Below are 24733 nucleotides of genomic sequence, written 5' to 3' on the forward strand. Positions count from 1 at the left end.
CAGCAAGACTTCACATTTGAGAAATTCTAAAATGTTATAGGGTCTCCTTAGATCTAAACACGGAAGACTTGGTTTTTTTGCCCTAAAATCTTTTGTATTATAAATATCTGAAGCTACCTTTTGAGAAGATCCTACATGAAGCAGATGGTTCAAACTGATCTGAATCTAGAGCTCAAAAAACTATGAAGTCTCTTTTCTAATTGACACTGGGCTTTGAAGATAAAAGTCAGAGCCTTGAGAGGCTTTATTTTTATGTGGACAGCTAAAGAAGATGCCTCTTCAAAGAGGGCTGGGGTTTTTCTTTACATGTACGATGGAAGAAATATCTATTTATTTTACATTTTAAAAATTCAAGCATTCTTTTTTATAGACAAAAAGAAAAGAGAGAGAGAAAAAAGATGGAGGAATTACAATTATGAAAGTCTTATGCATTCTGTTAGAGTGCTTTGCTATCTGAGAGTCCCCCTGGTTTCCTAACAGAGGATTTCAATGCCAAGGAGATGATGAGGCTGATGTGTTTATCTTTTGGAAAGCTTTTGCACAGCAAAGGAAACTAGCAACAGAATGAAAAGCTAGCCTACTGAATGAGAGAAGATATTTGAAAACAATATATCCAATAAAGGGTTAATTCCCAAAATAAAGAATTTCATTCAACTTAACATCAAAAACAAGTAAACAACCTGATTAAAATATGAGCACAGGACCTGAATAGATATTTTTCCGAAGAAGATGTACAGCCAGCCAACAGACACGTGGAAAGATGCCAACATCACTAATTACCAGGGAAATGCAAATTAAAACCACAGTGAGATGCCCCCACACACCTGTCAGAATGATTATCTTCAAAAAGACAACCAATAACAAGTGTTGGTGAGGATATGGAGAAAAGAGAACCCTTATGCACTGTCAGTGGCGTTGTAAGTTACGCAGCAGACACTGTGGAAAACAGTATGCAAGCTCCTCAAGAAATTTAAAATAGAATTACTATATGACCCAGCAATTTCACTCTTGAGTATTTACCCAAAGAAAACACGAATTCAAGAAGATATATACACCCCAATGTTCAAGGCAGCATTATTTACAATAGCCAAGATATGGAAGCAACCTAAGTGTCCACTGATGAATGAATGGGTAAAGAAGATGTGGTATAAATACAGTGGAATATTACTCAGCCATTTGTGGCAACATAGATGGATCTAGAATGTATTATACTAAGTGAAGTAAGTCAGACAGAGAAGGACAAACACCATATGAACTCATTTACATGTGGAATCTAAAAAAAAAAAACTAAACAAAATGTAAACAGACTCATGGATACAGAGCACAGACAGGGGGTTGCCAGAGGGGAGGGCCATCGGGGTGAAATAGGTGAAGGGAATTAAGAGGTACAAACCTCCAGTTACAAAATAAACAAGCCACGAAGAATGTAATTCACAGCATAAAGAATATGGTCAATAATATTGTAAGAACTTTGTATAGGGACAAGCAGTTACTTATTGCAGTGTTCATTTCATAATGTGTGCAAATATCAAATCAATATGTAATACAGCTGAAACCAATATAATATTGTATGTCAACTATATTTCAGTTTTTAAAAAGCAGCATATGTTTGATGTAGAGAATTTAAAAAACGCTTCTTCATTGAAACAATAAATTTTTAGAGATCCTACTGCCTTTATGCACTGGGAATGCAATACCAAACAAAACTAGACATGGTCTCTGTTCTCATGGAGTTTAGAATTGAAAGCACACAGAAGAGAGTCACTTACTTATTCTTCCAACAAATATGTACCGAGCATCTGTTTTTATAGCCAAGTGAAATTTGCCCGTAATGCCAGTATTTACACTTCACTGTTACAATTTGAAAAGAAAGCTGGCCGACAGCGGTAGGAAGACAAACAGATAAGGCACAACATTTTCAGTTTACGTGGACATCCACTCTCTGGGTCCCCAGCTAGTCCCAGAAGAGCTGGGTCATATCTGAGCCCTGAACCTCTTGCCTTCATCTGGATCCATCTAAAATGGTTGCCTCAACTCACAGTGAGAAATACATTTACTCATCCCAATACATGCACCGGCACCCACAAGTGCACCCTTAAACACACATAAATAGATCAATTTGAGACAAAAGTTTCACAGAAGTTGCCCTTACTATATATGATTCGTACTGATACATTCTTTCTCTATTTCTGATGTCGTTTTATAAAAAACACTGGTTGTAATCCCTTAATGGTTCAACACTCATAGTTTGAAAAACACTGATCTTAACTTTGGCCAGCTTTTCTGTCTAAACCTTTGCCACAGTGACCGTGGGTCTGATTATGCCCCATTTTCTTGGACAGAAGAGATAAAGGTTAATCCCTTTAAACTGGCTTCCTTTAGAGGTCCAGGGGCCAAGTACCCAGACTCAGAGGAAGTCACTGCCTTCTGGTATGATGTGGAGAAGGCGTGGAGAAAGGGGATTCTTACCATATTCCTGATCTTAACAGGAAAGCTTCTAGTTTCTAGGTGTAGGTTTTGGTTTTTGTTTTTTATAGATTTTTTAACAGTTAAGTTGAGGAAGTTCCCCTCTGCTTCCAAGTTTGTAAAAGTTTTTCTCATGAATTCCCATGGATTCTGTCAAATGCTTTTTCGACATCTATTGGCATGATCATGTAATTTTTTCCTTTAGCCTATTGATACGATGGATAATACTAATTGATTTTTGAATGTTGAATCAGCCTTGCATCCCTGAAATAAACTCCACTTGGTCGTGCTGTATAATTCTTAGCTGAATTCAATTTGCTAGTGTTTTGTTGAGGTTTTTGTATCTATATTCTTAAGGAATATTAGTCTTTAGTTTTCCTTTTTATACTCTCTTTGTCTGGTTTTTATATCAGGACATACTAGCTTTCAAAAAAAAACTGGAAAATGTTCCTACCTCTTCTATTTTTCTGGAAATGACTGTGTAGAATTGGTATTAAATTCGTCTTTAAATGTTTGGTAGGATGCTTCAGTGAAACTCTGTGGACCTAGAGACTTCATTTTGGGGTTTTTTAAGATTACAAATCCAATTTAATTAATAGTTATGGGGCTATTCAAATGATCTATTTCATATTGACTAATTTGTGGTAGTTTGTGCTTTTTGAGAAATTGGTCCTTTCCATCTAAGTTGTCAAATTGATGTGTGTAGAGATGTTCATGATATCCCTTTGATGTCTCTAGGGTCTGTAATGCTATCTTCTGTCTCATTCTTGATATTGGTAATTTGTGTCTTTTCTTTTTTTCTTTGTCAGACTTGCTAGAGGTTTGTCAATTTTATTGCTCTTTTAAAAGAACCAGCTCTTTGTTTTATTGACTTCTGTATTGCTTTTTTGTTTTCAATTAATCAATTTCCACTTTTACCTTTATGATTTCTTTTCTTCTGCTTGTTCTGTGTTTATTTTGCTCTTCTTTTTCTAGGTTCTTGAGGTGGACATTAAGATGATTGATTTGAGACTTCTTTTTTTCTTATGTATGCGTTTGGTGCTAATCATTTCCCTCTCTGCACTGTTTGAGCCATGTACTCAAATTTTGATGTGTTGTATTTTTATTGTCAATCAATTCAATCAATGTATTTTTCTATTTACTTCTTTTAAGACTTACTCTTTTACCTATGAGTTACCCAGATGTGTGTTGTTTACTTTTCAAATGTTAGAGATTTTCCTGTTACCTTTCTGTTAGTGATTTCTAGTTTGACTCCATTGTTTTTGAAGAACATACTTTGTATGATTTCAATTCTTTTAAATTTGTTTGGGTCTGTTTTACAGCCCAGGATATAGTCTATCTTGGTATATGTTCCATGAATATTTGAAAAGAACATGTATTCTACTATTGTTGAGTGGAGTGTTCTGTAACTGTCTGTTAGAGCTTGTCGGTTGATGGTCTTGTTGAGTTTTCCTAGTTTTCCGTCTAGTTGTTCTATTCATTTTGAGAGAGGGGTGTTGAAGTTTCCAGCTGTAACTGTGAACTTGTTTCTTTCTGTAGGTCTGTCAGCTTTGCTTCATATATTTTGTAGCATGTGTAGCATGACATTTGTGCATGTGTTTCTTTAAATGCACAGATGTGAAGAGAGACTTGGGTAAAATAAGGATGTAGACTTTGTCCTATGGGGTGACAAGCTGATAGGACTGTGCCAGGCACCCGGGAAGGACTGAGAGCACAAAGGGCAAAGGCAAGTGTTCACTCCACTGGACAAATCATTTCTCCTCAGACACTGCTCATTGTTGCTACTGTCTGATTGAAAGCTCTGAAATAAGTCTCTTAAGATAAAAGTCTCCAAGTTCGACAATGTCATTTATATTATATTATCTTGAAATGGAATCAGCCCCAAGTTTCTTAGTAAAGGCTCTTAAAAATGAATTTCTAAATGTGGGCTGATTAACTCTTAGAATTCAGACAAGCGAAAACCAGGGTAAGACCTACCCTTGTCATGCGTTACATGTAACATTCCCCAGGCTACCCCTCCTATTTCCCCACAAGGGTATTGTCACTTACACTGAAAAAGGTCTCGTCATACAAATGTGAACATCTTTTTGAAGGGTGGATTTCCTTCCTTTTCACGTGATGGGGAGGAAGAGATTTTCCTCTACCCTTGTAGGTTCTTCTGGTTGGTCTAAGAATTAAATTGGCATGAGACAGATTAACAGGAGAACATCACACAGAAGTTGGATAACGTGTGTACCTGGGAGATACCCAGGACAACTGGGTAACTTGTCAAAATGGCCAGAACTCTCACCCTAAGTATCACCAGCAGCTAAAAACAAAAGAGAATGTTGAGGGTAGGGGTTTGGGAATTCACAGGGGAAGAAGGCAGTTCATATGAAGATGGAAAAGTAAATGTGTGATAAATAAACATTTGCTGGGCCATGCAGAGACTGTGCGACACAGAGTGGCCTCTGATCTTTACATCCTGCCTCATTTTCCCCACCACACTTAGCCCACATTCTCTGTAGATATCTCTGGTGGCAGCTCTATTCCCAAGAGGCCCTTTATTTAAATTCTTCGGGCAGGTAAGGGAGAACCAAAAAGAAAGACTTCACGAGTCTTCTATTTCCTGACTGTCTTCAGCTCAAAGTACTCTGCATGCCAAAGAGACATTTGAACGTAGCAACTTTCACTCCCTATGTATGGATAGTGACACAATAAATGCTTTTAATATAAATGTGTATGTGAAGTGCACCATCCTTGTGACTTTTTTGCTTTCTCATTTATTATAATATCCTTTAGGAAATGAGTTTAAACCTTTAGACAGACTATTTGTATTGCATTTGAATTGAAGAAGAAAGTTCTGGATAGCCGAAGTTGAAGGTACTATCTTAGTGAGGTCTCTCTTCCTAACTTCCCTTAGGAAAAACTCATCTCTCTGGGCTCACTGTGATCAGAGGGGCCTGACTGGACTAAGAGGAACAAATGCCACTGTATCAGACGCCTCTTGTAAACAGCCGTGCTGTCACGACCAAAGTCTCTCACGCTTCAGCCAGCTTTGTCGGGGCTTCTCTGATGCTGACACAGAGGCTACCCTCAGGTGCCTGTTCCCCCAAGGGGACTTAACTCTATCAGTGGCAATCTTTGTCCAAAAGAGGTCGGGAACCTATGGATAAATGCTTCCGTCGGCTTCTCCTGAAGTGAACAGTTCTGAGGCATATTTCATAATTCTCTAAAGATTCTCAAAAGTAACTGGTCATCCTTAGGAGAAACCAACCCGGAGAGAGAATGCATTCCTTATTGGTTTTTCTTCTTCCCTTTTTATTCTCATTCCTCATTCCATGCTCCCAGGTGTCACATTCTCCATCAGCTAACTGCACACAAGCCTGTGTCTCCGGCTCGACTCCTGGCTGAGCCAGCCAGCTGCCAGCGCTCCTCTTCAGCCCCATCACTGAGTGGCTGTTAGTTTGGTAGCAGTGATAGTTGTTATGGGTCTTCCTTTATCTACTAGTGTAACCTCAGCTATTTTTTCCTCCAAATCATATGATCCTATTCTTAGTAAAGTTCCCAATAGATTACCATTCATTTTTATTGCATTTCCCTGTGCCGCGTTTCATTTCTATACCTCTCAAACTGAGGAACCCCTCACAGATGGAGTGAGTAACATTCAAGAGGTCTGAGTGGCGCCTGGCATGGCGGGTTTGTTTCTGCAGGGATGTATGCATGGACGCCCACGAATAGCCCAAGTATCTGGACACAGGAGATCTGAGGTGAGGGGCTGCACGGAGACGGCAGTGGGAGCAGCTGACTTTCCAGGACCCGCCCCACCAGTCTCCTCTGCTCACCTCACTCAGCTCTCCCCACTTGTCTGCTCCTCTTGGGATCTAGCTGTCTTGAAACGAGCCTATTTTTGACCAGCTGGGTGGCTCGCGAGAGGCTCACGGCGCTGCCAGGCGGTGACCCGGAGGACCAAAACTCCCGGACGACGAGGAACCGCCCAACATGGCATCGGAGAGTGGGAAGCTGTGGGGTGGCCGGTTTGTGGGAGCAGTGGACCCCATCATGGAGAAGTTCAACGCGTCCATCGCCTATGACCAGCACCTATGACCAGCACCTACAGCCGGGGCCTGGAGAAGGCAGGGCTCCTCACCAAGGCCGAGATGGACCAGATACTCCAGGGCCTGGACAAGGTAGCTGAGGAGTGGGACCAGGGTACCTTCAAACTAAACCCCAACGACGAGGACATCCATACAGCCAACGAGCGGCGTCTGAAGGAGCTCATCGGTGAAACCGCACGGAAGCTACACACAGGACGAAGCCAGAATGACCAGGTAGTCACAGACCTCAGGCTGTGGGTGAGACGGAACTGCTCCACGCTCTCTGCCCCCCTCTGGGAGCTCATCAGAACCATGGTGGATCGGGCGGAGGCGGAATGGGACGTCCTCTTCCCGGGGTACACACACCTGCAGAGGGCTCAGCCCACCTGCTGGAGCCACTGGATCCTGAGCCAGAGACTCTGAGAGGCTGCTGGAGGTGCAGAAGAAGATCAACGTCCTGCCTCTGGGGAGCGGGGCCATTGCAGGCAATCCTCTGGGTGTGGACCGGGAGCTGCTCCGAGCAGAGCTGAACTCTCTACCTTACAGCACCTGCTGGCTCACAGTTTCCATTTTATGATGATAACTAGGGCTTGTTCTGACTCCTCCTGTCTCGTCCCTCGTTGCCCTGACAGTTACTACATCGCAGCTGCTCCGGGGCTTCCTTTCAACACCCACTTGTGCTGTTCAAAGCCTACTTCACTATTTCCCAATCAGACGGGAGGGGAGCCGGAGAGGGAGAGGGGGTTCCGTTTCATCTTTTTGTACTGAGTCATGTCATAAGCTGAAGATTAGCCCATAACACAGCCCTCTTTGAGAAAGCTTAGGAAACCCAAAATGTTATATTTGTAATCTTTATTATGATCTCAGAAGATTCAGAAAATGTACAGTTTTTATGGGCATCTTAAAGAATTTTTTTATTATGTTAAAATAGACATAGTGTATAATTTACCATCTCAGCCGTTTTTAAGTGTGCAGGTCAGTGATGTTAAGCACATTCACGTTGTTGTGCAACCATCTGCCTGTTGTTGGGGATAGGGAAGTTTCCCCGTCTACATCACTGGAGTTCGTATGGTTGGCCTAATAATAAAATTGACACAAGACAGATTAACAGGAGAAAAAGAAACAAATTTTAATTTATGCACATGGAGATCTTGTAGAAATGGGACCTAGAAGGTGGCCCAAACAGGCAGCTTTTCTACTTTCTAGAAAAGTAAACAATAAATTTGTGAGGAATTGACAGGACAAAGAAACTTAGGTTTGGGGTGACTAATTAGTGAAAAGCCTAAATAGAGCCTGGGCTTGAGGTAAGTAAATTTTAAAAAGTAACAAGGTTTGTTGTCAATTCATGCTTCTTAGCTCTGAATCCCTGTCTTTGGCAAAAAGGGTGTCATTCGACCTCCAGATGCAGGGGGCGCACCTTTCACATGAGAGATTTATTTCCCGCTTTTCTGGGTGACGGGGGAGGATCAGAGCTTCCTTCTTGTGTTGGCTGCTTCTCAAGCAACATTTCAGTCCAGAATAATCAGCGTGCCTTTGTGGCATACTTTGGGGTGGACCACCACGAGCCCTAACACCATCTTTAGAGCTTTTTTATTATCCGAAACTGGAACTCTGAGCCCATTAAACAGTAACTCTCCATTTCCAACCCGTAGCAGTTTGCCTGCCTTAGCTGAGCTGCAATAGCATCGTTCTCATCAGTAACCTTTTTGTGTGCCTGCACGAGCGTTCTCCCTTTGGGAACCAGAAGCTGTGAGCGTGGCTGAATGTGCCAGCTGTGTTGGATGGGGGCGCTGGTTTCACAGTGAGCGGGGAGACCTCTAAGCTGACAGAGAAAAGGGAAACAAACAAGTATCTCTCTTTTCACTACCCAGCATTATGGTTTTCATTTTTCAACTAAGAATACTGATGCCCAGAACATTTAAGTAACTTGCTGGTGGTCACACTGCCAGAGTGGCCAAGCCCACCCCAGGGGCTTGCTTCCTCTTCCCTCCAAGCATCCCTGCTTTCTGGCTCCACGCCACCCGGGAGACCTTTGTTTTCAAAGTTTTGGATGGCTGTTTTGTGCTGGGCTCCAAGGGAAACAGAGATGAAGAAGCCGGAGGTTTTGCTTTCAAGGTGTTCACAGTCATGAAGCCTCAAGCTGGCTCACCACTTAAACACCAGGGGCCCCGGGCCAGCCAACGGCTCCTGCTGCCTTCACCTCCCCGCCCCTCAGCCCCACCACAGAAGGAGGCAAAACAGTGAAAAGACGGCTCGTCTTTGGACAGTGTTGACAAATGACTCTGTAAAACATAAAGAAAAGAGATGGCCTGTAATCACTCTACACATTTCTTCAAGTAGCCAGTCTTTCTGTTGCATTTTAAATGTCATTTGTTTTAAAAAGTTAAATGTACTGCAGATTTCGGAGAAAAAGTATATTCAGTTTTCAAAACTCTTCAGTCCTCTGTACCCAGCGGCTGAGTTGAAGGAAGCGCAGGCCTGAGAGGCCGTGTCCCCGGGCAGGCTGCGGGGAGGAAGCAACCTGGGGTCATTGCTTGTCTTACTTTTTCAGCAGGTGTTTTGCTTGACACACGACCTCCCTTGTGGAAAACGGCTCATCCTGCAGGACCTCACATAACCCTTCCTCTCAAAGTAAATCCTGTCCCTGCCCTTTCAAACCTCGGCTCTTGCGGCCCGAGGTTATTTAAATCTTTCACTTCCTGTAACGTAAGGTCCAGAGCCAGAGCCACACCTGGCGCCCAGAGGTCCTCTCCCAGTTCATCCAGCCTTTGCGGATTTTCTCATCCTTAGATGCGAGAATGCAGTTAGCTGTACCTTTCACTTAAAAACATAGGGGCAGCGGAGCATAGTGGTTAAGACTTCAGGCCCTTTACTCGGGCTTCTGGATTCAAATTCACTACGTACTGGGCAAGTCCTTCAATCTCTCTCAGCTTCAGTTTTTTCATCTGAAAATGGGGATAATAATCTCAAAGTTGAACTCTCATTAAAGTGCTCCGAACAACCCAAATGTTCACCAGCAGATGAATGACAGACAAAAATGTCATAGATACATATAATGGAATATTTAGTATTCAGTTTTAAAAAGGAACACAATTCTAATGCATGCTACATGGATTGGCCTTGAGCCATTACATTAAGAGAAATAAGTCAGACACAAAAGGACAAATATTGTATGGTTCCACCTGCATGAGGTCTCTAAAAGAGTAAAATACATAGAGACAGAAAGTAGAACAGGGGTTTCCAGGAAATGGAGGAAGGAAAGAAAAGTGAATTATTGTTTATTGGATACAGAGTTTCAGTTTGGGTTGATGAAAAAGTTTTGGAGATGAAAAGTGGTGATGGTTGCACAAAAATGTGAATGTATTTTATGCCATTGAACTGTGCACTTAAAATGGTGAGTTTTGTTAAGCACGTTATACCACAAAAAGGTTTTTAAAAAGTGTATTATACCACAATAAAAAATGTTTTTAGAGGAACAAGGTCTGATACATAGGAAATTCTCTGTATGTTTCTGTGGTACGTCGTGAATTGTTGCCTAATTCTGTTCTCTAACTCTTGCATTTTTATCCAGCACTTAGTTTGATGCCATCTCTGTAACTTCAGGGCAAGGAACCATGTCACACTTTGACTTGTCCTTCACTGTACCTGCTGGTGTACCTTGCATACAGTTGGACCCTGTAAATCATTGACTAATCTGCACGGGTTCAAAATAGACCTGTGTTAAAAGTAACGTGAATCCTACTTTCAAGCTAATGGAGTGAATCTCAGTGTTTTCTCTGTGGGAGGCTGTCAGCACGGGGACTAAGAGCCAGAATTTCGAGGCAGTCAGACCTAGATCTGAGTTTCAGTTTTGCCATTGATTATGAGTAAGAATGCTGAATTTTTCTTTTTGAGTGGGGGACAGAACAAGGGATGTGTTTTGCCACTATGATGCCAATGTCACTCTGAAAAGGTTTTTTGAGAGTTAAATTCTCACTGATTTTGAAAGAAATTGTTAAAGTATTGTAAAACATATTTTAATAAAACAAATATATTCCTTGTCTATTCAGCAGCAACAGTTGTCGTAACATTTGAGTCAGCAGCAGAACCCGGGTGCTTAGACACCCACCAGTTATCAGCTTTATTCCTTAGGGCTATTGAAGTCTCAGTTTGGTTTTAATTCTAGAATTTGCTAATCATCATGTTATAAATTCTGTAAGTTGTTACGACCCAAATACAATCTCTTACCTGCGTGTAATATATGAAAGGGATCCTTCTGAACACTGAACTTCCTCACATAGTTTACATGCCACGTTAAATGCTCTCATTGAACCTTCAAATTTCCTCTTTAAAGCTTAATTATATTCCATAACATAGTTTATCTGAATTGTTTTTAAATTGTTCCAGGTACTAAAGTTTTTAATGGAACACAGCTAAGCTACATTCTTGACCAAAAACCATAATTTCAGTTATTCCGACTTCTCTTTGTTTCTGTGCGGGAAAATCACTCAGTCTCCTCAGCTTCTGCTCACTTGTGATGAGATACATAATGCCGCCTTTCCCATATTTTCTGTGTTGATAAAAATGAAATAACACGTGTTGAGTTTGAGAACATGGCCCAGCCTGGGAATTCACTCAGCAGTAGTTTAATACAAGTATCTCTTATCCTAAGCAAGGCTACCCCCTTAACTTCATCGCTCCGAGAGTCAACTTCTAAAACTAACCCTTCAATTAAAGAGAATGCCAATCCCTGCACTGCTGTGGGCATTTCCGCCACAAAGGACAATGTCGTAAGCCCGCAACTGCTCAGGAGGAACGTGAGCCTTACTCTGCCCAACTCAGGCCCTCCGGGCTCAGGTGTGCCAGGAAGATTCTAAAAGCCCAGCAGACAGAGAAGAGAGGCTTTCTCAACCCTGAGGTAGCTCCCACTCAGTGTAGACAACTACTTTTGGAAGTGAATGGTTGCTCAGAACCCTGAGGGGAAGCAATGCTGAGCGAAGTTAGAGCCAAAAGCCTGGTCCTCTCTCCAACACCCACAACAGACGGAGAGGCAGAAGCAGAGCTGCCGTTGGCTCTCCCATCCTTAAAGGGCCGTGAACACATAAAGACTAGGCACATTGCTCAGAGGCTGAACTTGGTTAATAAAACAAAATCATGGCCTCTGTGGATGACTCTGAGGCCACTCGAGAACAGGATGCAGGATGGAAGCCACACAGATGAAGCCTGGAGAACTGAGTTTTTCCTGTAGCAGATCTGGGCAGATTGAGTCTTGTCCTCCCTGAAACATCTCAGGGGCTTATTGCTGAGTGAGCGCTGGGCATTCTCTTAGCCCAGAGGAAGGGAAAGTGGTCACATTGCAAGGTGAATGTTGGCAAACAAAGCTTCTCTTGGAACTGGAGTTCCAGGAAATCTAGAAATCTTGACCAAGTAAAATATAATCATGGGCTGGAATAAGACCTTGAATTTCGTAACACCTGATGTGACTCCAGAATACAAAGCAGAGAGAGGGAGAGAGCTGAGAAGAAAGGAGAGGAGCAAACGTGCCAAGAGACCATACTTGAAGTGGAGCAGTTATGAAAAAAGAGGACAGAGAATGGTAAACATGGTCTTACACAAAGCAACTCCCCATCTGAAGGGCAGCCACTGTCACCCATCCGCTGCTGTCTGTCAACAATCCTTTGAGTATCATTCACCCGATGATGCAAAGGTACTCTGTATGTATCAGTCCCTGCCTCAAACATGCACAAATTCTGTTTTCCTGCCCGTGAAAAGTATTGGTAACTAATCTTCCAAATAACTTTACATTTCAGAGCCTCTATGTCTGAGTTATGAATTTCCGTCAATCATTACCCACAACTTGAGAAATGTGGCCCTAACCAAACTTCAGGAGATGTTTATCTCACTATCTCACTCAGGGCTTGTCTTGAAATTTTCATAAACAGTGAGGAAATACACACACACAGATACCAATAGACTGTACCGTATGTAACCATAGCTACTGAAGAAAAAAGTTCAGGAAAAAAGACTAAAAAGATTTTCACCAAAATTTTTACAAAGGTTATATTCATTTTCTTCTTCATATTTAATACATATTTGTGTGTGTTTTTTCCCTTGTCAAAGCAAATGTTAAATTACTAAGATAACTTAGGTTTTATTCTTTTCTATTACCTGTGATTAGCACTGGGAAGACTGTCGCCTGTTGAATTATTCAAATGGCCAGACATACAGCTTGCTTCCCCCAAAACGGTTCTCAGATTCCCCCAGCTGGAATTAATTCATTTATACTCCAAAGGCCATTTGTACTTTTGTTATAGTCCATTATGGTACAGAGGAAAAAACCATGAACCTCAAAGCTAAAAATCACCGGGTTCAAGGCCTGTTTCTGTCACTTCCCAACCACAGTAAAGTTGAGCAAAATACATAGTTCTTCAAAGCCTGTTTCTCCATCTGTAAAATGGAGATAATAAAGTCACCCTCACATGGTTGTTACGTAGATCAAATAATACAGACAGAAATAATATCATGGCACAGGAAAGGGTCCATCTTTTCTGTCATATGTTTGCAGAAACGGCTGATGACTCGCACCCTATAGAAGTGCTGAAGGGAGGTGGTCCTTAGCAGACACAGCCTTTCACCAGAGTGCGCCCACGCTACCTGGTTTTTGAACCGATTTTGCTTTCATGTATTTAATTTCTACTCTGAACCAGTCATTGTATGTAGTCTTGAAGTATACATTACCCCCTACGTTTGTTACTGTTTATTAGCCATCAGCATTCATTTGTACCTTCTTCTATGCTTTCCCTTGCAATCAAGGGACTGGAAGCTCAGGAGCTAGATTTCCGGATGCAATTTACCTTCCTCGGTGAGATACACTCAAGATATCTGGGAAAGGGAGGGGAAGTCGAATCATTCTTCCAGAAGAGGCAGAGGCAGACATGGCCGCTTTGGCAGATGTCAAGTTTCTGCAGGTCTGGCCAGACTCCAGGTTCTGCTGGTAGTGCCCAGCCTTGAGGCTATTTTTTCCCATTATCTTCAGATACAGAAAATTTGGAGAAGCACTCCAGTGGGCCCATTTTGTGTTCCACATCCATCCCTTGACCAACCAGAAAAGTTCCCTGAGAGTGTGGCAGCTCCCATTCAGATCACGTGGCTACAGAAGACAGAGGCATGGTTCCCCAAATGAGTGGAGTAACACAGACAAGGCCACCGAGGAAACATCTTACCCCAAGTCTCCCAAAAAGCAGCCTTGCAGGGAGGTAGTTTATGTGGGAAGTAATCCTAAGCTGCAAGAGTGAGGGTCTAGAGGAGTAAAACAGGGAAAGGAAAAAAAATCACCCCAAACTCCATGATGAATTACTGATTTAGCGACCTCTCTGGGTAGCTGGTGCACAACCCTGCCAGCACATTACCTTGGCTGGGGGAAGGGGCAGTTTCAAGTTTCTTGCCATAACGGCTCTCCACAGGCTGGGGAACCAATGTGAGGGTTCTCCCAGCTACTAACTATGTGGATCCCAACTGCACACTCAGAAACCAGAGAAATAACCACAGGGGAGATCCGATAGATCCACTGAACCCACTGAGACACCCTTGAGCTAGAATCCCACGTCTACCCTGGCCTCCCGATGGCCCCATTTCAACCAGAGGATAACGAAGGTACTTCAGTTCCCTGAGTCAGTGTCCACACAGAGCCGTAGCCCTGTACTTAATAGTTCTTAGAAAGCCTGCTGATTCTTTTTCTTGTCAGTATATATCAGTCCTGCTGAACAGTCTTAGATCCCCTTGGGCGGGATCGTGGGAACATTCATCATATACACTTGTGGTAGCATTGCATTGGCTTTCCTCAAGGGACCCGCCTCTTTTTGAGGGGTGTGAGTGGCTTTGGGTCTGTGAGATGATATGTTTGGAAACTGGGTGAGGGACTCTTTTCCTCTAAAATGAAAGTTGATGGAAGTTTTTCTGTTCACCAGCTCTTGTTTTTTCCTTTCTTACAAGTCAAATAACGCTCTGACGGACTCTCCATCTATCTGTCCACCAGGGGGTGCCGCGTTTATGAGCTGCTGACTCCTGAGGGCCTAGGCATACTGCAGTTCTACTGCAGATAGCCTTGCTGCTCATCATGGCATACGTCCCCTTTATTCTAACAGTTAAGTCCATTGGCCTCTGTCATTCCAGAATCCTACATGTCTTTGATATTAGCAATCTCAATTTCCTGGCAACACCTTCTTCTGTCGACACCAGCCTATATGGGATAGTTACCTCAGAGCTTCTTAAATTAACTGGTGCCCCTTAGCAACGCATTCCTCATTGCTTTAGTGAAAAAGCATCCTCTGGGTCCTCCTGGGGACACTGTCAAGTGCCAATTTCTCAGCTCACACATAATAAATTCATTCTAATATTTTTGTCTCCTTGAATCTTTGGTATTTCTCTTCAATACTGTGCCAAGGCAGTTCCTGCATCACCACCTCGTTTTTAGCAGGCTATTATCGTGTACAAGCTTCAAAGAGCCATCTTAGCAGCATGTTAAACAGGCTTCTGGTGTCCTTGCCACAGAACATTGAGCTCCAGGTCATGGAGGAGGACTCCTGTGTCAGTAAGCTGTACCCTACACAGTTTTGTATCCCCACCTCCTACCACCATCCCTGATCTAATATCCTCAAGATCCCCATACATACGTGTTCCTTGGAGCCCTGAAATAGTCATACCAAGCAGATCTTGAAGTTTTTTTGGCATGTAGGCTACTTCCTCCCAGAACAAGAACTGTATTTCCACTCTGAGACTATGCTGAGATCTTACCACAGTTATCAGACTGACAGCAATGAAGGAAGGCAGGTCACACCTTGAGGAAGATAAGGATAACCTTGAGAGGGACCTGTGTCCAGTGATTTTTCAAACGTCTCTGGACAAGGGGCTGTTGTGCTCTTCTATGAAAGTCAAGAGCTGATGAAGAGAGGGCTGCTGCCGGTTGCCACTATGGAAGAAATCAGTCTGTCCCACTGACTGTAGGCCTGTGAGAAGCTGGTTCTGTTCTATTGGACATTGGCTTGGACATCCTATACCCCTGGTAAGGTTTATGTCATGTGGGAAATAAATAAAAGAACATAAAATCCTAACATCAGAACAAAGAAATATATATATATATATAATTTACAAATATAAATTATAAATATAATTATATACTTTATAAATATATTTATTAAATATATATAATTTATAAATGTATATATATTTGTGTATATATATATGTATATATATATATACACACACACACAAATCAAGCTTATTAAATACTCCACAGAAGAGAGGACACCAATCTGATAGGACTAAAATACACCCTGGAGTGAAGTTGATGCTGATCACATTTTATTCAGATGTAATACAGCCTGGAGTCAGAACACAGGGACTCAAAGTGAAGACCCTGAGTAAGTAGGAGGGTTTGACTGCATATTTGAGATTTTGGCTAGAGACAAGCAGGCTCTTAGATGTGGACCTCCAGTGCTTTTCATTGAGATTATAGTCAGAGTCGCCTTGTCTCCATAGCGGCCCTTCCAGAAGCGGGTCCCTTGAATAGGCCCTCTAATCTGCAGTGACACCCAACCATGTGGAGGAGGCAGTGTGGCTGTGGATGTCTATGTACATAAACAGGTGAGCAGCTCGGAATAAAACTTAGTGAGTTTAGAATTCTATGTGTGTGGCAATTTGCTTGAATTCCTTTAAAATCTAGCTTAAGGAAGAATTTGTATACAGTTTGTGTACACTATTTGTATTTTAATTGAAAGTACTGAGGACTGAGGAATTTGCTGAATTTGCCTGAAAACATTCTTTTCAATAATTTAGTTGTACTGTAAGCAGGGAAAGAAAAGCTATTTGGCCTTATTGTTTTAGGAACATTTATGCCCTCTACAGAAAAGCATTCAGTACTGTGATGCATTCTTAAGCCTTTCCCTGGTAAGAGGGAATCAATTCCCAAATGTGACACTGGGGTAGGGTTTTCACAGGTAATTAAATTCTTTGCTTGGAGGAGGAATAGGGTGAAACAAGCTTAAAATTATGGAATTTGGAACAAAAGCAGGGAAGCCAAAGCAGTGTCTTGGACAAAGATGGGTCTAGGAACCAAAGGTAAGACCTAAATATTAAGATACAGTAAGGGAGCAATCTTGCTTATGGGAAAGGAAGGAGCTTGTAAGGGCACCAGTCTGACTGGAACAGAAATACCAGAAATGCTTAATCTGGTTTTTAATACAATGTAAATATTGTCTTCTCTTTTAGTGAAAGCAGTTTAATAGGAGATCACTCAAGGGGTCTGATCACTGACATATGCAGATGGAGAGTTTAAGGATAGCAATTAGCATTTGCCCTATAATCTTGCATGTTTTTGTAATGTGTTTTATATGTGTTCCTCATTGCGCACACGTGTACAATTTGTCTCCCGGCTAATCTGTGTCACTCAAAGGGAAGGGCCAGAGTACTAACTGATCAATAAACAACACCATGTCTGTTACTGTGTCTTACAAAACAGTCATTTGAGTAAATATTTTCCGTAATTGAGAATACTGCAAAAATGCTCTAGTTTTGCTCTTAGATTGAAGTTGATCCTATTGCTAAGAATTGTAACAGACACTCTACATAGAAAGTAATTTGCTCATGTCTCAGAAAGTGTGCCTTGACTTTGGAGCAGATAGACTTTAATCTATCACTTTACTTACCCAACCTCTGTAAGGTCATCTTAAATGCACAGAGAGAAAAATACTATTTCCCCTGGAGGATTATTATGACTATTCAGTGAGGTAAATTCTAATTAAAAACATTTGTTAACTACCTATTAGGTGTTGGGATTAGCATACTGGGCAAGGGGGCAGAATGAAGGGAACATTTTAGAACGTATTTCACATTCCGTAGTGCAGGGATTTAGAACTCTTGTACCTCACGTGGTCTAAGGAATTTTATTGCTCAGAGGGCATTAAAAGATCATCTTGATCAGTATCTTTACTTCTCAGTTGTGTGAACAAGGCCAAGGGAGGTTAAATGAATTCAACAAACTCACAAACCAGTTAGCTATAGGGTAAAAATTACAACCTGGGTCTCTTTGTTCCTGGTCCTCTGTTTGTTCTGCTGTACCCTGTCAACTTTAAGAGTGTAATAGCCAGTTATCTTACCAGCAAAAGCAAGATTATTTGGGAACTGAAAGAGGAATTGCAATTCAGGATATGTGAACCATGGCAGACCATAGGCAAGTCCAGAGAACAAGGAAGAGAAGCTTGCGGAAAAGAAGGGAGCTGAGAGGGGCTAAACAATCAAAGAGTCCGTTGGAAGAAGTTGGGAGTACCAAGTTCGAAGCTTCTCATTGGCTGGGCTGCTACAGTCTCTGACTGGCTGGCCTGTTCTTGGGCAGAGAGACATCTTCTTCTTCCTGCCGGGCAGTAAGGTGGGCAGCAGATGGAGGTTTGCGTCTCTTCCTGTTTGGAGTAATTGACAGCGCATGGCTGGGCATGAGCGCTCAGCCTCCAGGCCTGTCCCTACTCCAGTTTTGCCTTAAGTTTCTTTATTTCTACATTTCCCCTTTTTGGTCAAGATCTTTCCTCTAAGGATCATTGATTAAGAGTCAAGATCTCTGCATATAGTGGTTTGTCCCTTGGTGCCAGGAAAGACCTTCCCTGGTTGTCATGTCCCACATCAAAGGGAAGCACACAAATCAGAAGCCTCAGGAAGCTGCACTTCAGTAACAAGGAAAGCAGTAGGGAGAACTCTCAGGCATTTCTGGTTGAAAGTCCACATTTAGTCAAGGTTGTAAGCACTAGAAATTATCTCAAAGCGATGAGGTAGCATCATCTTTTTAGGCATGTCATTTTTACAAAGGTTTGACAAGAAATAGGTGCAGGACTTATTAACAAGTATACAAAGCAGAATTTAAAACAACATAATTGCAAGATGGTTCTAAACCAGGAACGCAGAGCTGAAGGTAGCCATTAAAGTAAATCAAAAGACGTGGGTGGTCAGGCGGAAGTTACTGTGACCAACGTGCTTGCGTTTTACTTTTGTGTAATCGGGTCTCTATTACCCCAGAGGCATTTATCCAAGTGCAACAAGAGGTGTTTGCTCTTGCACAGACTGCTCTTTTCTCAGCACATAGGTAACCAGAGATTATGCGGCTACCTTGGCCGATAAGTGAAGTGACCACTGCTGAACTGGAACTGTGCTGGCTACAGAGTCAGCTAACACTCCTAATGTCAGAGAGAGGTTCCTGATCACGTGTTCACCAGCACTCGTGCCAGCCCATGGGAAGAAAGCTCTCCCCGTGGAGGCAAAGCCAGAATTATGCACATCTCCCGGATGTTCTCACTTAAGGCAGTTACAGGTGTTTAATGGGGCAGACCAATGACAGGCTTCTGTTCCGTTACAGAGAGAACAGGACAGTGAATACAGCAAAGGCACACTGTCCTTGTATTCGCCAGCTATCAAGGCAATGGATTGCCCAAGCCATTCGCCAAACTTCCACATATGAAGGTACAACCAGGGGGTGAACGCAAGGTCTCCACATAAGTGATAATATCTATGGGCTCAATCGCTAGCATAGAGATGTTAGTGTTACTAAACAAAGCCTTAGACATGATGTTGTTACACTCAGAGAGGTTACCTAGGTATGTAAATATGTCAGCAAGTTTACAAAGAATCCAATCTGCATTACCAACTCCACAGAATCTTTCAGACAAATACTAAAAAGGTCTTGTTTTCTCACTCCAGGGTTGGGTCACGTTGAAGCAAAGAACAGGTTCAGGTGGGCTTAGCACACTGACTATAAAATGGGCCCAAGGAACAACTGGGACAGGCAGCAGCCTCTGGAACTCCAATAAAATTACTTACAGGGTGAGCCAAAGGGCCATTGCTATCTCGGACAGACTGCGGTTTCCAGTGGCAGATCCAGCCATCAGAGAGGTTTGCCTCTCTCACAAGGGATCGGGCAATAAGGATGAGGGCACTGTCCTTCCATGGAATGGAGGGAGCAAAAGGGTAAGAGACGACATTGAAAGAAAGGTACACAGGCCTGGTACAGACATCTCAGATGTCATCTGCTTCAGACCCTAGTGAGCTTTGTCTCAGACGGCCATGCAATTTGCAAGTCTAGTTGGGATTTGGTGCCTTGTTTAGGTACAACATGCGACACAGCGGTTAGTCAGCGGAACCTGATGGGGTCCTTCCAGCAAGGCCAGAGAGCCCTTCTGGAGCCGTCTCTGCCAGTGCACAAAATCTCCAGGCTGTAGGATGCAATGTTTGGGGTCTTTGTCTTCTGAAAGCATGTTAGAAACAGAGTGCTCTACCAAAGCAAGGTCATTCTAACAGAAGCAATTAGGCCTTTACAATACAGAAGTCTGTCTCCTTTTATCAGCTGTGGAACAAGAGAAGCAGGAGCCAGGTGCATCGGGCATCCCATTACAAGGAGATACACCAAACCTATGCAAATATGTACAGTGTCATGAAAACCAAGAATATTTAATAAGAATTTCAGAACTCTTGAGGGATGAGGTAGGGAGAAAAAGATAAATGCTTCAACCTTTGTTGTGAAGATTCAGTTTACCAAATGGCTGTAAATTATAAATAGCTTAAGGAGAGGAGAAAAAGGGCTCCTTTACATCTGGAACATAAATGATTGTAACAGTCAGTTTTCTGTTAGAGTTTTAGAAATTCTTACCCAATTCAGTGTTATAATCTTAAGGTCATCAAAAACCCGGTATTGTAGAGTAACTGTTAGAATCCTTTCCATGAATTTCTCTGGATAAAACACATTTGCAAAGGCATCAGAGTAAAACAGTAACTGTCTATAACTGACAAAAGACTTGAAAATGCCCACTTATTAAAGATCTGATGAGAGTTCATTGTAAAGAGAATCTGCTTATTTCTGTGACGTGCATTTTAAAATTATGACCAATAACATTATATCAGGACATCTTAGAATTTCAGAAATTTCACACAATTTTGGAACATTTATATTAACTTGTACCTGTACAAATATAAGGTAAAAGGGTTTAGTATTTCTTCTTATTTGACAAGCTTCCCATGGAAGTTAGCATATAAAATAATCTGGATTACTTTAACATTTCCCTAGGTCAGAGACAAATTCTTTAAGACTTTCCAGGGGCCTCTGGATGAACTCAAAGTTAGTTAAATTTCAAACAGACTTTGTTTAGAATATAATTTTTTGGAAATTTGTCAAAAATATCAGAAGCTTTTGGACACTTGAGCAAACAGGACCACAGATCATTATGACATGGTACTTAAGTATCTATTTGACCACAGTAACAATAAAAGACTTCAAAGGCAAATGCAAAAAGATTACATATGTAACAAAACCTAGCTTTTAATGTTAAGAAGATTCAGTTTCCTTTAGTCATGAAAGACCTGATTAAGACCGAATGAAGGGCAAGAAATTATTTTCATAAAACACAAATCTTTGTTTTCTAAACAGATTACTTAATAGGTGAAGAAAAAAATTCTTCACAGTCTCTCATCAGGAGCAGACTAAAATAAAAATGTATTTTCCTCATGGTAAATTTTCCAGTGTGGCACAAAATATGTTTACCAATAAACTGAAATATCTTTAGTTCCTTTGTAAAGAAAATAAAAAGTGGATGAACATATTTTAGTAACATTTCAGTATTTTATCTTATTTGGAAATGATCTAGGTATTTAATAACTGCCCATCATTTAATATAATCTCAGCAAAACTCTGAAGTTTCAAGTTACCAAAAAGTTTTCAGGAATTTACTTTTCAAGCCATAGTAATTGCAAAAAGCATATCCCACTTGCACCGGCCTAAATCATTTATTGCCGACAACTGCATTTAGGTTACTCACAAAAACTTCATGTATGATGTTAAAACAGTTAGCCTTCTTAAGTTGTTTTTCTTGCTGACAAATTTTGTAAAAAAGATAATATGAAGTTATCTGGCCAATAAATCCAAGTAGAATTAAGATTGTATGTCTGCATTCTTTTCAGCTGATATCCTCAAAGACATGCTTATTTTAATTAAACCAACAATCTTAAGCTAGCTTTCATTTACTAAAATTTAAACCTAGATCATGTGAACTTGAAAATCATTTTGGCTTAGTTTCCATAATTTTTGTTTAACTCATATAAGTGCTTGTTTGTTTTCAAGTCATTTAAATAGAGCTCCTTACAAATTAATTTTAGCAATACCATCTAGAGATAAAGACTACCACACATCTGCAACACATGTATGCATGTATGTACAGACACACATGAGCATACAGACGGATACAAACAGGGACCTTATAGTTTCATTTAAAGTTTTAGCCACGTCTAAGATACAAACTCAAAAGAATGCTTGGATCCAAACTGTGTTTCTGGCAAATGGACTAAGTTAAGTTTACTTGCCCAGGTGGCCAAAGTTTTGTTTTGTTTTGTTTTTGATTTTTGATTTTGTTTTTGCATGCTGTAAGGATCCTTTTAGAGCTGTTTTTAGAGTCAATTTATTTTTCAGAAGCTTCTGTATAAAAATCAAGGAATACATTCCATTGTCTCTTCTAATTGAAGAATGCCCCTTAATTTAAATTTTATTTAAAACAAAATTTCCCCCTTTTGAACAGAACGGGTGACTTACCAAAAAGCTTCAACAAACAGACTGACAGAAATAGAAAGCAAGTTTTCTCCTAAGAATTTTAGAGTATGTTTGTCTATTATGAAAAATCAAGGGCGGTTGCTACTTTAATCTTTCCTTCTAGTTTATTTCCTCCAGTTAATTTAGAAACAGAATTAGGAGTTTCGCATTTGGATCCTCAGAGGATCCGGTTTTAAAGGGGCAAGTCTTCACAGAGGAGGAGAGAGGAAGATGGCACGGGGGGCAGAGTTTGGACACGAGATAGCTTCTGGGGAAGGCACACTAGATGCCACCTGCGACAGGGAAGCTGGGAAGGGTAACCCAAGGAACACGAGGCTTTGAAAATCAGTTTGTTCTTCTCTAGTTTTTCAGTTGTTTTAGCCAGTGTAGAAACAGTACTCTTGCCGGCAGGTTTGAGAGCAGCACACCCCTTCCAGACACCACTCTGTCGTGGTGGAAGGGTTCCCAGTCTCCATCCAAGCAGCCTCGACTCTGCCGAACTCCAGGCCTGCACAGGACAGAGCTGGCTGGAAAATTGGCCCTGGAATTGGGGACAAACTGCTTCTGTAGGTGTGTGTGGTTGCAGCCATTAGCAGTGAATCTCAGGCGCCAGAGGCAAACGCTGCTCCCTCCCACAGTATTCCTGCCTATCCTTTCTTTGTCTTCTTGGTTCCTGTGTCTGCGCAGCTGTCGACTCTTTTTGTGTTGTGGTTAAGAGCGCAAACTCTGAGGGCACATTCACCTAGGTTCCAATTCTGTCTTCTCCAGTTACTGACTGTGTGACCCTGGGCAAGTTCCTTAGTGTCCCTTAGCTTTAGTTTCCCCAGCTGTAGAAGGAGGCTGATAGTACGTGTCTCGCAGGGCTGGTTCGGGAATAAAATGAGATACGCAACTGTGTACGGAAGCTCTAGTAATTACTCAGTCTTTCCCTTTCCCCACCTTGGACCTGACGACAGAATCTCCGCAGTGAACTCTGACGTTCATCCTTTACCAGAACACCGACTGCAGTTACTCGCAGGCGCTTCTCGCTCGGGGCTGCTTCACAGAAACACTGCATCCAACCTCGTTCTCCAGGCCACCCCGCGAAGCTTCGCCACGGAGGCAGCACCCACCCAGGGGTGTCCGGCAGCTCCTCCTCCTCTTCCGTCCTCTCCCCTTTCCTTCCATAAGCTGTTACTAGTATGAATAGAAGGTTGTTTGTTTTTTTTTTTTCATTTATAGAACAATTTTATGTAACTCTTCTTAATTTTAAATGCACACAAATATAATTCATCACACATTTCTATCTCTGGGGAGAAAAAAACAACATCTAGCAACTGAAATGGCATTAAATTGCTTTGTACTAATGCTCATGTTTTTCTATGGGTCTACGGGCCTGGATGGGAGTGAAAACGGTTCCCCAGCCTGGGACTCGATGATCTCCTGAGGTTCTTTTAGAGATACGAAAAGCAAGCTAATGACAAAATAATGAGTTCTAGTTTCACACGACGTGCGAGGTATGTGCCCAGCTCTGTTAATAAATCCAAGGTGTTGGCTATATTTCAAGAAAAAAAGAGTGTAACGGCCTATATTTCTTTACATCTAACATCTTTTTGGGATTTATTCATTCATTCTAGTTTCTAACTTGATTCTGGACTCAACAATAGGGCTCCTGATTAGACGTACCTATTTTTTATTTTGACACAGTGCATTTTATCATATAACATCTTCCCCAACTTTCTATTTTGAAGCAGTTTAGATTTACAGATGTTACAAAGATAGTACAAAGATAAGCTACAAAGTTACAAGTTACAAAGATAATACAAAGAATTCTTGCATATGTTTCACCAGCTTCCCCTAATGCTATTACATTGTGTAATTTGGGGTATTTATCCAAGCCTAAGAAATAAACTTTGGTAGACATGAGTAACTAAACTACAGACTTTATTTGAATTTCACTAGGTTTCCCACTTACATTTTTTCTGCTCAAGGAGTCAGTGGGATACCACATGGCATTTAGTGAGCACATCTCCTTAGTCTCCTCCAATCTGTGATGGTTTCTCAGTCTTTCCTTGTTTTTATAATGAACCTGACACCTTTGAAGAGCACTGGCCAGATATTTTGTAGAATGGCCCTCCATTTGAGTTTGTCTGATGTTTTCTCATTAGACTGGGGCTGTGGGGTTTTGAGAAAAGCACAGAGATGAAGAGCCTTTCTCATTGCATCGTATCAAGGATACATGATATCAACATGTACCAATCAACTTATTACTGGTGATACTAACCTTCATCTCTTGGTTAAGATGATGTCTGCCATCTGCCATTCCTACACTGTAAAATTACTATTTTTCCCTTTCCACATTATATTACAAGTGGGTTTCTAAGTCCAGCTAACATTTCAAGACCTAGGGAAATGAATGGCACCTCCTGGAGGGAGGAGTGTCAAAGAATTTGTGGGCATATGTTAAAAACCACTAAAGCACTTAGTAAATATTTCAGCGAGAGGCTATGCAAATATTTTGTTTCTCCTTAAAGTTTCATCCACTAATTTTAGCATACATCCTTGAATAATTATTACTGTGGTGCTCAAACGGTGATTTTTCTATTGCCCTCATTTCTTCTAC

General features: G+C 41.5%; 2 protein-coding genes across 2 annotated transcripts in view; both read left to right on the forward strand.

The window, feature by feature from the left end:
- Nucleotides 1–23964, forward strand: part of LOC116666106 (serine/arginine repetitive matrix protein 1-like) — a 115997-nt gene extending 92033 nt beyond the window's left edge. The window contains exon 5 of the mRNA XM_032488206.1: nt 23088–23964. The gene's annotated coding sequence lies outside the window, so the exon portion shown is untranslated. The remainder of the gene's footprint in view (nt 1–23087) is intronic.
- Nucleotides 5690–9783, forward strand: LOC116665893 (argininosuccinate lyase-like). The gene has a single exon (XM_032487128.1). It carries the CDS (start codon nt 6549–6551, stop codon nt 6963–6965), a length of 417 nt encoding a protein of 138 aa, XP_032343019.1. The 5' UTR covers nt 5690–6548; the 3' UTR covers nt 6966–9783.
- Nucleotides 23965–24733: the final 769 nt, after the last annotated feature.

Source organism: Camelus ferus, chromosome 9 (assembly GCF_009834535.1).
Source record: "Camelus ferus isolate YT-003-E chromosome 9, BCGSAC_Cfer_1.0, whole genome shotgun sequence".
NCBI lineage: Eukaryota > Metazoa > Chordata > Mammalia > Artiodactyla > Camelidae > Camelus > Camelus ferus.